The sequence below is a fragment of the Schistocerca gregaria genome, chromosome 7 (assembly GCF_023897955.1).
Source record: "Schistocerca gregaria isolate iqSchGreg1 chromosome 7, iqSchGreg1.2, whole genome shotgun sequence".
Classification (NCBI taxonomy): domain Eukaryota; kingdom Metazoa; phylum Arthropoda; class Insecta; order Orthoptera; family Acrididae; genus Schistocerca; species Schistocerca gregaria.
Window position 1 is genome coordinate 101282564 of NC_064926.1, and position 16011 is coordinate 101298574.

Genomic DNA, 16011 nt, shown 5'->3' on the forward strand with positions numbered 1-16011 from the left:
CTAGATTATAAAACATATTTTTATGCAGCGAGTTGATAAACTTATACAAAAATATACATCTGCTCACTATACTAGCAAAGACCAGTGTGTCTACCTTTGACGATTTTGAAGTTCAATCTTGTCAAATTTGAGATTACTTAATGAATGTCACAAACTTTTTATATTTTATAATCCAATATATAATACTGTTTAAAAAACTCACTCTGCAAGAGTGGTTGGCATGGGCCGATCCTGCATCTGACGGTACAAGTCCTCATCCTCTTGATGATCACGAGCAGTCCTTTGGCCTGCAAATGGTTTTAGTGACTCCTTCCACCATTCCTCATCAACACGAAGCTTTTGTGTCACAGTATGCCACTTAGGACAGTACCGGCGAGTCACATCTCTGATAGTACCGTCATCTTGCCATGCTACTACATAATGCACAGGCTGGCTGGCTCGAGACTGAAAATAAATTTATCATTAGTTCACTACACAAAGGTAATTACCCCCTAAGGAACAAAATTAAATTTTCTGATGGGTTATAACACAAAGGGTTTGAATATCGTTTAGTTATGATTCTAAATTGTTTCAAAAAAATCTCAGTTGCAACTCTTTTGCTGGACTTTAATATTTATTAGACTGCCACCATCTATGGTCCACCTACTACTATCCACTAACCTGGCTACATGTTCCATGAACCTCCATTTAATTTTCACTGCAGTCGCGTATTTCAGTTCAGTTTGTTCCTGATTCATTTGTTCGTTTTCTTGCCTCCTAGTAATTCTCATCAAGCATTTCTTCACTGCTCACTAGCAACCCTCAGGGCTGATTGATTTCCAACTATAAAGTCCATGCCTCACTGTCGCAAGGCACAATGGGTAAAACACACTGATTGTAAACTTTCTGTTTCAGACACATTGGGAAGCTATGCATTGAAAATACTATCTACTCTGTGAAATGTAAACTGTCTCAGCCATAAAAATCACAATTAATAAAATGTTCCAGGCTATTCTGCCATGGCCAAAAGGATTTCACTTTAAACCCAGTGTTTTGTCTGCTTATGCCTGCCAGTACTTGAGTCCTATCACACTGAATGTGGTGGTCTCCTCGCTGTAATGCATGTTCCGCAACAACTGATCTGTCAATCTATTACGTAACATGCTTTGCAGCCAGGAGACGACCCATTTATTTTGATAGGACTCAAGTAACTGCAGTCACAAGTGGATGCAGAGAGGCCATTGAGATTGTAAAACACCAGCCAGGAATTTCAATAGGGAGGAGGAGTGCTTGAAACTGAACGGCATTTGGATCCCAGTACTGAAGAAGATGTGAACCAGACTCCAGCCATGGGCTGATAGCAACAACAGACGCATTGAGTTTAAATGTGAAATACATTCAACCTCGGCATAGCAGCCCAGAACATTTTATTAACTGTTACTATCTACTTTACAAAAAGCATTCCCGGCCATTTTTACTCTTCTGTTCATTTCTTTTGCTTCCTGCCCAGCCTTAATAATGAGCTCTCTCCACCAGTAATGAATTCTATTTAGAACTATCCTGATTTAGAAAATAACAAGCAAATACTTAGGCTCTAAGGGCATTTGAATCAAAGTATAATTTCTTTAGCTCTGCAAAGATGACACACTGACTTGCAACATTTTGCAAAAGTTGAGTCTTAACTATGGCAGCAGTGAAATAAAAGCAAGAAAGCAAATGAACTTCGAGCATTATTTACAGTGTGCACTGGCCAACAACTAAGGAGTTATAAAAAGGTAGTTAGAAACAAAGAGCACCTACTTGGTTTCACAAAAAAGAACTTTGTAAAGACACACGAGTCTCATTTGACTGAACATTAACTCATTATTTATTTTTCATGGCTTTACAATAATAGCACTGGTATCCTCCAAACATAAAGGTTTAGTTAGGTGCTAAACTTTCTTCAAGCAAAGGTCTCAGAAAGACTAGAAAGCACTGTCTTAGAATCCAAGTTGTCAACAAAACTGAAAATGTATCCAAGCAGAAACAAATAGCTAAAATTAAATATACAGATGTAGCTGGTCAGTTTTGCAACAAACAGGACAAACCAGCCTCTCTGCAACATGTCAAAATTTTCCTCAAAAATGAGAGAACATCCAACTTTAACACACCATAAACTAATCCCAAGCGTCTTTCTTTTTGGAACTCTAACAAACCCCATTTTTTGAAACAATCATTGATGAACACATTTCTTATCATCCAAAATCACAGGCTAATTAAAAAGCTCAGTGTCACTCCTGACCAGGGCCTAGATTACTTCACATAGTGCCCTGAAATGACAAATACCCTATCCTCCCACAATGGTATTCTGTTCTGTCATTCACCCAACATGCACAATGTACCGGTCAGATAGGTTGTTAAAACAGGGTGGTTACAATTAAAATGACAGCATTCTGAGTGCCACAGTGTAGGCTGTATACATTGCAGGATGCTGAAACATTGTAGGTTCATTAACTTGTGCATTCACGGAGTATGCTGAAAAAATAATAGTTTCACTTTCTGCCACCAGGTGAACGTATGCTGCTGTAAGCAGTCAAACTGTGGTGTGGATGCAGGAAAGGGGGAAGAATGGTCAAAAACATGGTAATTGTGATTTTGTCTCATTTATTAGGATACGGTCACAAGTTATACACTGTGTTCAATATGGACTCCTGACTCGACAATATGCTGCATCCATAATACAGCATGGTTGACAGTTGCTCGCAGCATGTCTGGTGCAATCAGAGTGATATGTCATCATATGCTAGCCTTCAGATCAGGAAGAGTCCAGATACACCCCTGATAGACATGATCTTTCAGATGTCATCACAACCAGAAGTCACAAGTGTTTAGATTGGGGAGGGGGAGTGGATCTGAAAGGCCCTACACTTTGAAGTTGCCTAGAGATGATGTGGTCGTTACCAAAGGTTTCGCAAAGCAAATATTTCACCTGTCAAGTGCCAGAGTCTTGCATGAAAATAGTGGTGTGGATACTGTTATGTTCTTGCAAAGTTGTAATCACATGTTGCAGCGACGAGGTTCTTATAACGTGCAGATGTCACTGTACACCTAACAGGTCCACAACGTGTCATTGCCTTAAAAAAGGGAGAATGAATAACCTTGTGAAATCACACTACATGTTCATATAGGGTGAGTGCAGTGGACATTTCTGCACAACATGTGGAAGAATAGAACCCAATATGTGACAGAGATCTGCATTCACGGCACCATGCAGAGTAAACTGTGCCTCATCTATCCAAAGGATATTTCCCGGCCACATGTCATCCATTCCCATGCATGCCAAAAAATTAAGAGCGAAGTCACAGTGTTGTAGCCTATCTTGTGGCTTCATTTGCTGCACATTCTGAATCTTGTGTAAAATGTGCTGCAGAAGTTTTCGAATGGTTGACCAGAGGACAGGCAGTTCCCGTGACACAGCTCAAGCTCTGGCTGCAGAATATGAAGAACTTTCTACACAACTGGCTATAGCTACAACAACTTCATGAATAACTGCCATAACAATGGGCTGCCTCACTCTTCTGGTGCAACATCTAATTCACCTGCTTCTTCAAATTTTGTGATCATATTCCTTGGTCCATTCATCCCCTTAGGGATATGGTGGCTAAGGAGGGGAAGAAATCCAGTGTGCACCCCATGTGCATTCCAGGTGGAGTCATTCCTGATGTGGAAATGGTCCTTCCGTATGCCGTGAAGAGCACAGGGTGCAGCCAGCTGCAGGTGGTGGCACATGTCGGCACTAATGACTTTGGATCTGAGGAAATTCTCTCTGGATTCCAGCGGCTATCTGATTTGGTGAAGGCTGCCGGTCTTGCTTACGAGATGAAGGCGGAGCTCACCATCTGCAGCATCATTGACAGGACCAACTGCGGACCTTTGGTGCAGAGCCGGATGGAGGGTCTGAATCAGAGGCTCAGACGGTTTTGCGACCGTGTTGGTTGCAGATTCCTTGACTTGCGCCATAGGGTGGTGGGCTTTCGGGTTCTGCTGAATAGGTCAGGAGTTCACTACACTCAGGTGGTGGCTACACGGGTAGCGGAGGCTGTGTGGCGTGGACTGGGCGTTTTTTTAGGTTAGAAGGCCTCGGGAAAGTATGGGGTGGTCTGCAATCTCAAAGGGTGCATGGAAAATACAGGATGTGCTTGGATCAAGGAACAGTCGGAATTGTAGTTGTAAATTGTTGTAGTTGTGCTGGAAAAGTCCCTGAGCTTCAAGCGCTAATAGAAAGCACAGAAGCTGAATTCCTTATAGGTACAGAAAGGTGGCTAAAGCCTGAAATAAGTTCTGCAGAAATTTTTGCGAAGTCTCAGACGGTGTTAAGGAAAGAGATTAGGCAGAATTGGTGGTGGAGTGTTTGTGTCTGTCAGTAGTGGTTTATCTTGTAGTGAAGTCAAAGTAGATACTCCGTGCAAATTGGTATGGGTTGAGGTTAAACTTAACAGCCGAACTAAGTTAATAATTGGCTCCTTCTACCGACCCCCGGACTCCGATGATATAGTTGTTGAATGGTTCAGAGAAAATTTGAGTCTCATAACAAATAAATACCCCACTCATACTGTTATAGTTGGTGGGGACTTCAACCTTCCCTTGATATGTTGGCAAAAATACTTGTTCAAAACCGGTGGTAGGCAGAAAACATCTTCTGAGATTGTCCTAAATGCTTTCTCTGAAAATTATTTCGAGCAGTTAGTCCACAAACCCAAGCGAATTATAAATGGTTGACCTCTTAGCCACAAACAATCAAGAGCTAATAGAGAGCATCACGACTAATACAGGGATTAGTGATTACAAGGTCATTGGAGCTAGGCTCAATACCATTTCTTCCAAATCCACCAGAAACAAACGTAAAATAATTTTATTTAAAAAAGCGGATAAAGTGTCACAACAAGCCTTCCTAAGAGACAACCTCCATTCCTTCTGAACTGACTATGCAAATGTAGACGAGATGTGGCACAAATTCAAAGATATAGTAGCAGCAGCAATTGAGATATTCATACCTCATAAATTGGTAAGAGACGGAACTGATCCCCCATGGAACACAAAACAGGTCCGAACACTGTTGCAGAGGCAACGGAAAAAGCATGGGAAGTTCAGAAGAACGCGAAATCCCGAAGATTGGCTAAAATTTACAGACGCGTGAAATTTGGCACGGACTTCAATGCGAGATGCCTTTAATAGGTTCCACAACAAAACAGTGTCTCAAAATTTGGTAGAAAATCCGAAGAAATTCTGGTCGTATGTAAAGTACATAAGCGGCAAGACGTAGTCAATACCTTCACTGCGCAGTGCCGATGGTACTGTTACCGACGACTGTGCCACTAAAGCGGAGTTATTGAACGCAGTTTTCCAAAATTACTTCACCAGGGAAGAAAAATGGAATATTCCAGAATGTGAAACACGAACAGCTGCTAGCATGAGTTTCATAGAAGTAGATACCTTAAGGGGTTGCGAAGCAACTCAAATCACTTGATACGGGCAAGTCTTCAGGCCCAGATTGTATACCGATTAGATTCCTTTCAGATTACGCTGATACAATAGCTCCCTACTTAGCAAGCATATACAACCGCTCGCTCACCGATAGATCTGTACCTACAGGTTGGAAAATTGCATAGGTCTCACCAGTGTTTAAGAAGGGTAGTAGGAGTAATCCATCGAACTACTCATTCACGTCGGTTTGCAGTACGGTTTTGGAGCATATATTGTATTCAAATATTATGAATCACCTTGAAGGGAACTATCTATTGATACGTAATTAGCATGGTTTCAGAAAAAAACGTTGTGCAACGCAGTTAGCTCAAGTAATGGCTGCTAACGACAGGGGATCTCAAGTTGATTCCGTATTTCTAGATTTCCAGAAAGCTTTTGACACTGTTCCTCACTAGCGACTTCCAATCAAGCTGCGGGCTTATGGGGTATCGTCTCAGTTGTGCAACTGGATTCGTGATTTCCTGTCAGGAAGGTCACAGTCTGTAGTAATAGACGGCAAATCATGGAGTAAAATTGAAGTGATATCAGGTGTTCCCCAGGGAAGCGTCCTGGGACCTCTGCTGTTCCTGATCTATTTAAATGACATGGGTGACAATCTGAGCAGTTCTCTTAGGTTGTTCGCAGATGATGCTGTAATTTACTGTCTAGTAAGGTCATCCGAAGACCAGTATCAGTTGCAAAGCGATTTAGAAAAGATTGCTGTATGGTGTGTCAGGTGGCAGTTGACGCTAAATAATGAAAAGTGTGAGGTGATCCTCAGGAGTTCTAAAAGAAATCCGTTGGAATTCGATTACTCGATAAATAATACAATTCTCAAGGCTGTCAATTCAACTAAATACCTGGGTGTTAAAATTATGAACAACTTCAGTTGGAAAGACCACATAGATAATATTGTGGGGAAGGTAAGCCAAAGGTTGCGTTTCATTGGCAGGACACTTAGAAGATGCAACAAGTCCACTAAAGAGACAGCTTACACTACACTCGTTCATCCTCTGTTAGAATACTGCTGCGCGGTATGGGTTCCTTACCAGGTGGGATTGACGGAGGACATCGAAAGGGTGCAAAAAAAGAAAGGGCAGCTCGTTTTGTATTATCATGTAATAGGGGAGAGAGAGTGGCAGATATGATACGCGAGTTGGGATGGAAGTCATTAAAGCAGAGACGTTTTTTGTTGCGGCGAGATCTATTTACGAAATTTCAGTCACCAACTTTCTCTTCCAAATGCGAAAATATTTTGTTGAGCCCAACTTACATAAGTAGGAATGATCATCAAAATATAATAAGAGAAATCAGAGCTCGAACAGAAAGGTTTAGGTGTTCGTTTTACCTGCGCGCTGTTTGGGAGTGGAATGGTAGTGAGATAATATGATTGTGGTTCGAAGAACCCTCTGCCAAGCACTTAAATGTGAATTGCAGAGTAATCATGTAGATGTAGACATGGAGCCCCTTTGCAGCTCTTTCTGTCAGTGACATTCCCATAATGCAGCCCTGCGACTAGAACTGTTCCGATAAAATAACTTTACCAGCAATGCATCGTCTTCCTTTTCAATAGCCACTGCGTTTTGTGTGGAAAACTTCAACCTTTCTAAACCTTTACATGAACAGCCACTCCACAAGAGAAATCGATATGCATCAAGTGGTCATCAGCATACTGACATCAAAACAGGAGATATTTCACATTCTGGCTATTTACAGCATCTCATTTTCACCTGGTGACCAAAAATGGAACTATTTTTTTGGCGGTAGAGGGGGAGCACCAACATAAGTAACATGTTTCTGCACCCTGTAATATACACAGCCTGCAGTGCAACACTTTGAACACTGTTCACTTTAATTATAATCACCTAGTATGTGGCTTCCACGTGAGATTCTATCTGAAGTTTTATGTCTTCTGTTGCATTAACTGTTCCATCACAGCTAGAAAGTTGAATCTTAGTTAAAAAAAAAAAAAAAAAAAAAAAAAAAAAAAAAAAAAAAAAAAAAAAAAACACTGATATACTATATTTAAATTCAATATGGGTCACACAATTAGCCGTAAATGAACAGTTGCTTCTCCTTCTACATTATTATTCAGTTCTTGACATCTGTCCACATAATTTGTAAATTAAACAGCTTTTAACTTCAACCTTACAGACAAAGGAAAGTTACAAATGAGTATTCAAGAAAGAGTTTACCATTGCATAGAATAGTGCACTTCTCACCTTGCAATAATGTAATTAGAGGCTACATCATTTCCAGCTGTGAGACAATGAAAAATGAACTATTGCTTCCTACTTCTCTGATAGGGCTGAAACATACTGAATGCCTTAATTCTAATTCACTGATTCTACTAGACAGCACTTGTAGAGTCAGAAAACACTCAATGTCCTTCAGTTTTTTTCTGAGAATCTTCCACTACGGCATGCAAAAATGAATATATTACCCAGTCAATTGAACAGCCATTCCTAAAATGCAACTGTGTATCTGTCAGTAAGTTCATCAGCTTCATTATCATCTTATCTAACTATTATAACATACATTTACCTTCCACTGCTAATAAAGGTCTCTTCTCGAGTTCATAATACATTATTAGCTTTTCCAATCCAAGTTTTTTTGTTTCCTTGCCTCGTCAATCTGTTGAATCTATTGGTTCTTAGGTAGTCTTGTACGTCCTTTTTTTATCACAAGAACACAACACAGAATCTCCTCACTCCATCTCCAATTTTTTTGACTTGCTACATGTCCTACCCATCTCCACTTCAGTTTTGTGACTATCACATCATGTCCTCAACTACCTGTCTTTTCTCTTATCCATTTGTCTGTCTTTCTGTCCCTTCACGTTGTACCCAAAATGAATCTTTACAATTCTCCTCAGATAACTCCCAGTTTTAGAACTTTTTGCACATTTAACTTCCATAAGCTAGTGCGGGCCGTATACAATGGTTGTAGACTTTACATGCCCGACACATCGGGATTTTATTTTTGAATACAGCATTCCGTTTTATACCCCCCCCCCCCCCCCCCCCCAATCCCTGTTTATTTTTTCAAATCTCCCTTTGCTTGTTATTTTCAGTTGGCCGAAAAAGACAATAACCCTTTCTAAGATTTCATTATTATTCTTTAGTATCTTGCAACAGACATTCTGATTGCACATTATTTTGGCTTACTGCAATTTTTCTGCAGGTCTGCTATCATATTCAGTTACTGCATCCTTTTGCTAAAGTTAGTTCAGACTGAAAGCAAATGAAACAAAGTCATCTGCAAATATAAAGTGCTTCAAGTAAGATCAATTTATGTATAGTCCTCCTTCATGCCAGGTTAATGACATAAAAACCTTTTTCAAGATTGCGGAAAATAGTTTTGGTGAAATGGACTCGCCTTATCAAACACTTTTCTCATTTGTGAACTCTTCATTCTCTTGGTGTAATCAAATGGAAGTTTTAGACTACTCCTACATATTGTTTAGCACACTGATGTACATAGCTTCTATTCCTTGGTTGCCAAGTGCTGTTTGTACAGACATTGCATCACAGAATTGTGCTAAGAGAAATAAACAACTACTATTATCTTTCCAGATAGGCCCAACTGAGACCATGCTTGTTCAGCCATTGAGATTTAATATTTTTCCAGTGCTGTTTTCTTATTTACTGGTGCCATCCCTATTTCTTGTTCAGAATATATTTTTCTTTACTGGTCAGTCCAAAAATCAGACAACATTATTTACAGACTGCCTTACAGTTTCTCCATCTGCCTCTGTAGCTGCCACGTGAGGGTCCTGGGTTTGATTCTATGGTGCCAACTGAGGAGCTAACTGACCAAGTAGTAGAGACTCCACAGTCTGGAAAGTCTGCAAAGCTGTTGGGGGAGTGATGTACTGACCACATGCCCATCCATAAATGAAATGTTAACTGTGAGTGTTGTTTTCGGGATTATCACCTTCTTGACATGTTGCACTTGAACCACTCTCTTGACACACACAAAACTCTGGAGCGTTAATTCACTGCAGTACAAACCAAGAAAACTTAGTTGATGTCATGAAGCATTCCACCTTGTCTTTGCACATACATTTTCAATGGGACTGAGATCTGGTGAAAGAGGAGGCCAGTTGAGAAATTTCTGTTATCTGCAAATCACTGTTGAACAATAGCTGACATAAATATTGGAGGCCAGTTGAGAAATTTCTGTTATCTGCAAATCACTGTTGAACAATGGCTGACATACGTATTGGTAATGGATTAATCTCTCAGAATATAGTTTCCATACTGAAAGCACCATAAGATTTGTCATAATATGGGTATATTAGGTGCCACTGAATCAGCCATCTATTCTGTGAAGCACTTCCAGCATCAAAATGCTACACACACACGGCCATGGCAAGGTGACTTGTGGATACCATTTGGGTTAATATGAATGCCTTGTGATCCATGCACTGGCATTAGATCATCATTCACTGGCGAAAATACTGATCTTTCATGCGATATTTTTTCAGTGACTACTGACATTGCTCCCAGCAGTCACTGATCAGCTGAGTCAATATTCGTCATGAGCCCTCTCTCTGATTACTATACATTTGTTTCGTGGTCTGGTCTCTCAAAGCCAACAACAAACTGCATCCACTACAATGGAAAACACTACATGTTTCAACTGTACAGTGTGTGTGTGTGTGTGTGTGTGTGTGTGTGTGTGTGTGTGTGTGTGTGTGTGTGTGTGTGTGTGTGTGTTTATATATATAAAAACCTTGATGGGTTGACAAGCCCATTACCCTGCATCAGTGTTGTTACATGCTGAACGTTGGTTCTGACATGCCTATGGGGTTCACCAGTGTATCAATATAATCTTGTCCATTGCTGTTCGGTGTGCTGAGAAATCATAAACTATACCCACAGCCTCTGCACTGCCACACAACCTTTGGTGGTGGTGGTGGTGGTGGTGGTGGTGGTGGTGGTTAGTGTTTAACATCCCGTCGACAACGAGGTCATCAGAGACGGAGCGCAAGCTCGGGCTAGGGAAGGAAATCGGACGTGCCCTTTCAAACGAACCATCCCGGCATTTGCCTGAAACGATTTAGGAAAATCACGGAAAACCTAAATCAGGATGGCTGGAGACGGGATTGAACCATCGTCCTCCCGAGTGCGAGTCCAGTGTGCTAACCACTGCGCCACCTCGCTCGGTTACACAACCTTTCTCCACAAGAACAATAAAGTGGTCACAAACAGCCAGCTGATGATGATGTGTGGCTGATGAATGAAGTTGCTGGACTCAAAGTGAGGTAGTGCAAATACTTGGCCCTCCATTGATTACTATTATAGAATGAATGGTGCATTTTCAGACATAATTTGTAGCATGACACTGTCAATATATGCACCAGAATACTGCCACCATATGCACAACAACTAACATGACATGGTCTACTTTGGGTAGTATGATACTGAAGGAAACTAAGCAGTTTGGTTTCTTTAAATATGTCCACATAGCTGTACAAGCGAAAATTGAATGTAAGTGTGCAATGCGTATTTTTTTCATTCTGTTTATGGATACTTTTTTCCATTGTCATGGTGTTTTATTAGAAATAAATTTTCTTTATTATATTATAATGATAATAATAATAATTATTATTATTATTATTATTAAGGAGCTACATGATAACACCATAAGGAGTTTTCAGGCTGTCAACAGTTATTCACAATATAGTCTGCAGAAGACCGATGTGCTAAATCAGAATCATCCCAGATTGGTAGGCTAATGGCAGAAGATGCTACAACTGAATTTCTAGATTGCTGCCAGTTTTATCATGCCTCCTACATGAAGTGACCATCTTATCGAAGAAAACATTGAATCCACTCTACTTGCTGGCAGATTAAAACTGAATCTATTGTAGGAAAAAAACAATACAGTTTTTGGCAAAAAACTAGTGCCACAGAACTAGCGTGAATCAACTGCTAACATGATTGTCTTCACAAGCTGCCAACACTACAGACTGTGCTGTTCGAAGAGAAAGTTCTCCATCATTTACACAGTCCATTACCGCATGTTCTAGTGGTGTAGTAGTAAAAGGCATAAATGAATATGTATAGTGCTTGAGGTAATTCCCTCTGTATGTTGTTGTTGTGGCCTTCAGTCAGGAGACTGGTTTGATGCACCTCTCCATTCTATTCTATCCTGAACAAGCTTCTTCATCTCCAAGTAACTACTGCAACCTACATCCTTCTGAATCTGTTTAGTGTATTCATGCATTGATCTCCTACGAGTTTTGCCCTCCACACTTCCCTCTAATACTACATTGATGATGCCTTGAAGCCTCAGAACATGTCCCACCAACCGATCTCTTCTTCTAGTAAAGTTGTGCCACAAATTCCTCTTCTCACCAATTCTATTCAGTACCTCCTCATTAGTTATGTGATTTCTCTTCTTGTCTAAACTATTTATCGCCCATGTTTCACTTCCATACATGGCTACACTCAATACAAATACTTTCAGAAAAGTCATAATTAAAATTTTAAGAATGAATTTTTCACTGTGCTGAGGAGTGTGTGCTCATATGAAACTTGCTGGCAGATTAAAACTGAACACAGACAGACTTTAACTCAGGACCTTTGGGGGACAGTGTAGCAGCCAGGGACATGGGGGCCCTTATGGTCAGGAGGTGGAACGAAGAGTTAGGATGACTGGTCCGGCGCACACCCAGAGGCATCAGTGATACAGCAATACCTGTAACAACATTTCTTGGTCGAGATTTAACTGTCTCCAGAGCTGCAGGCAGCTGCTGGGTGCAAGTTCACGTCAAAGGAATGCTGACACCTCATTAGTGAGTTGTGACATCAGCACTGCAGGTCAGTACCACACTCACATGTTGTGCTGGTGATAGCAGCTGGGTGCAAAGTTGCGAACTGCCCAGACATACAGCGATAACCCAGTACGGCTACCATCTCAGTGCTCTTGATGACAGCCTGCCACCTGCAAAAGTGGAGATTTACAACTGTGGTCCAGGATGCCGGGTGTTGTGCAGAGAGGTCCTGATCACCCACAATGGATCCACCAAGACTGCAGCAGATGTTCTCAAAATGGCCAGGAGACCACGTGAATGCACTTTGCCTGGTCAGTGCGAAGATGGCAGCTTGCCTTGCAGATGGTCTGCAATGACCAACTACTGGAGAAGGAAAGTCTGCTCACCAGTCTCCTCATCTGTGATGCCCCACTTGGCAGCAGTGGCAGATCACAGCAGTGGCATCCCATTGTTGGCTACCCCTCATTGTCCAAGTCAGCAAGCAATAGCAGGTTGGTCATCATAGATCAGAGTGTCACGGTTTCACTAAAACTCAACAGACTGTCATTCTCTCTGGTTCTAGTGACATGAACATATTGGCAGCATGACAGAATGTGTTCTCAAGCTCCAAACGCCTTTCTATGTAACAGGTCAAGCCTGCATCTATTGCGTAGTGGCTCTGGTTGTATGAAGGCACTTATCCTCATTTATCGGACCCATCAGTAATCCTTGCCTTACTGTGGCAATTTCAATAATGGTTCTGCGTCACTGAGTTCTGTTCTGTCTGTCTATGTTTGACTCTGTAATGGCGCTTGGTCACTAAAGTTACATGGTGCTACCTCAGTGTTTTGTTAAGAAGCACAGCAATGTCTGCATTTCTGGGTGTCTTGTTCTGAGATATACTGCTTCAGCAGTACTCTGTGTTGACATAATGGACGACACACCATCCCAGTGTTAGCTTATTCTGGGCCAGAGTGGCCAAGCAGTTAAAGGCGCTACAGTCTGGAACCGCGCGACCGCTACGGTCGCAGGTTTAAATCCTGCCTCGGGCATGGATGTGTGTGATGTCCTTAGGTTAGTTAGGTTTAAGTAGTTCTAAGTTCTAGGGGACTGGTGACCTTAGAAGTTAAGTCCCATAGTGCTCAGAGCCATTTGAACCATTTAGCTTATTCTGTTCCTAGCTCACCAGTCACAACTTTACAAAATTTTATGCCTGCCCAATAAACTTATTCTACTGTGAAACGTTGTCCTGTAGTTTGCCTCTGCTTACCCTTTACACAGTTTATTCAATCTTTTCCCATAACTATACATGGTGCAAAACTTTGTTGCTCATGGGAGCTGACTTGCATGGATTGTTTCCTAATTCTATACTATCATTCTGAAGTTTTGGTTTGCTGAGCAATTGTTTTTTACATTTATGTCAATTATACATATTTCCTTTCCTCACAAGTTATACTAATTTTACAATCTATCAGGTGGTTTCTTAACTCTCTGTTTTGATACATCATCTGGAACTTTGCCTTTCCTGCAGAAGTCTCCCCTCCTTTTCCTCATGTGGCTCTCTGAATGCTTACTTCAGTCTATGGACTTGTTTCTTATCTCTCACACAGTACAGGGAAATGAACTTCGAGGCAATATTATAGAAAAGGAAGATGATGAGATAGGAGATATGATACTGCAAGAAGAATCTGACAGCATGGAAAGACCTAAGTTAAAACAAAGCCTGTACAGCAGACAACATTCCCTCAGAACCACTGATGTACCTGGGAGAGCCAGCCATAGCAGAACTATTCCACCTGGTGTGCAAAATGTGTGAGACAGGTGGAAAAATCCACCAACTTAAATACGAATGTAATAATTACCATTCAAAAGAAAGCAGACACTGATACGTGACAGTACTGCAGAATTAACAGTTTAATAAGTCGTGGTTGTAAAACACTAACCTGAATTATTTACAGAAGAATGGACACACTGCTAGATGCCCATCTCAGAGGAGATCAGATTGGATTATGGGGAAATGTAGAAACGCGAGAGACAATACTGACCCTATGTTTATAGCTTTTGCAAATTTGGAGAAAGCTTTTGACAATGTTACCTGGAACACACTCTCTGAAACTGTACAGAAACCAGACAGAAGTATTAAAGAGTTGGGGGGGGGGGGGGGGGAGAGGGGTTATGAAAGGGAAGCACTGGTCGAGAAGGAAGTGAGACAGAATTATAGTCTGTCCCCAAAGTTATTCAATCTGTACATTGAGCAAGCAGTAAGGGCAACACCACAAAAATTTGGAGTAATAACTGAAATTCAGGAAGAAAAAATAAAAACTTTAAGGTCTGCTGATGACATTTTAATTCTGTCAGAGCCAGCAGAGGACTAGGAAGGGGAGTTGAAAGAATGGACTGTGCTTTCAAAGGAGGATATAAGATGAACATTAACAACAATATAACTGATGGTGACTGAAGTAGAGAGGATATAAAATGCAGATGTGCAATGGTCAGAAAAGTGTGTATGGAGAAGAGAAATGTGTTAACACAGAATAATAGATTTAAGTGTCAGGAACACTTTTCTGACTTTTCTGAAGCTATTTGTCTGGAGTGTAGCCTTATGTGGAATTGAAATGTGGATGATAAACAGTTCAGATGGGAAGGGAGAAGAAGCTTTTGAAATGTGGTGCTACAGAAGAATAATGAAGATTAGATGAGTATATTATGTTACCAATGAGGAGATACTGAACAGAACTGGGGAGAAAAGAAATTTGTGGCATAACTTGACTGAAAGAAGGAATCAGTTGATAGGACACATTCTGAAACATCAAGGGGTCACCAATTTAGCACTGGAGGGGTGTGTGTGTGGGGGGGGGGGGGGGGGGGGGAGCGTGGTGGTGGTGGTGGTGGTGGTGGTGGTGGGGGGAGGGGGAGTAAAAGTTGTAGAGGAAGTCCAAGAGGCAAATACAGCAGCAATTGCAGTAGGTATTCAGAGATGATGAGGCTTGCACAGGATTGAGTAGCGTGAAGAGCTGCATTAAACTAGTCTTCAGGCTGAAGACCCCAACAACTTATTAGAAAAGGTCCTAACACTGGTCGAGAAGTGAACCAGGAAACTCTGGATTTGAAGGAGCTAAGATTTTTTTCTGGCAAATGTGTAGCACATACTTCAATATCAGTTTTAAACTCCATGAACTGATATATTTTCCAAATGCCTGGAGGTGACACAGAAGGTCAATCTGAAGTCTGATAATATTACAAGAGATGAGTTAATCGAAGAAAAATGACTGCACACCAAAGATATCACATGAAAGGATACGAGTATGAAGATGATGAAGGTTTTAGGGTGGTATACTGCTCAGTCACTAGTGTTCTTACATAAAATAAATAGAGATGAGTGTGACTGAAATCATTTACAACACTAATAAGTCCATGTGACGTCACGTGTGCTGCACTGCTCTTGAAATTGCTTGTTAATATTTTATAAATATTGTTACTTATTTTAAAGTTTATTTGTATTAATATATAGAATGGGAACTGGCAGTTGGCAAGAAGGCAGCTAGGAAGAGGAGGTATTCAGACAGTTTTACTTTGCATATGTGCAACAAATTTGACCATCTGTCAGAGTTGAGTGGAGAGGAGAGGAGCCTCATGTAGCTGTAGATGTAGGGAACATGCAGCCAGTCCTCAACAGTCAGAAGGCCTAGGTTAGTTTCAAAGTCTAGCTGAAAGAAGAATGTTCTGCTGCTAGGTAGTTCTCACAGTAGAGGTATGGGCCAGCAGTT

At 41.0% G+C, this 16011-nt stretch overlaps 1 protein-coding gene across 4 annotated transcripts in view; it reads right to left on the reverse strand.

Annotated features, from left to right (window-relative positions):
- Nucleotides 1–16011, reverse strand: part of LOC126282224 (DNA repair protein complementing XP-C cells homolog) — a 289038-nt gene that overhangs the window by 230179 nt on the left and 42848 nt on the right. For 3 of the 4 annotated variants that reach the window (XM_049981786.1, XM_049981788.1, XM_049981787.1), the window contains exon 2: nt 203–444. In XM_049981786.1, coding sequence (XP_049837743.1) covers nt 203–444 — 242 coding nt within the window. Of the gene's footprint in view, nt 1–202; nt 445–16011 lie in introns of those variants that run through there. The other variant, XR_007551353.1, reaches the window with a different exon arrangement.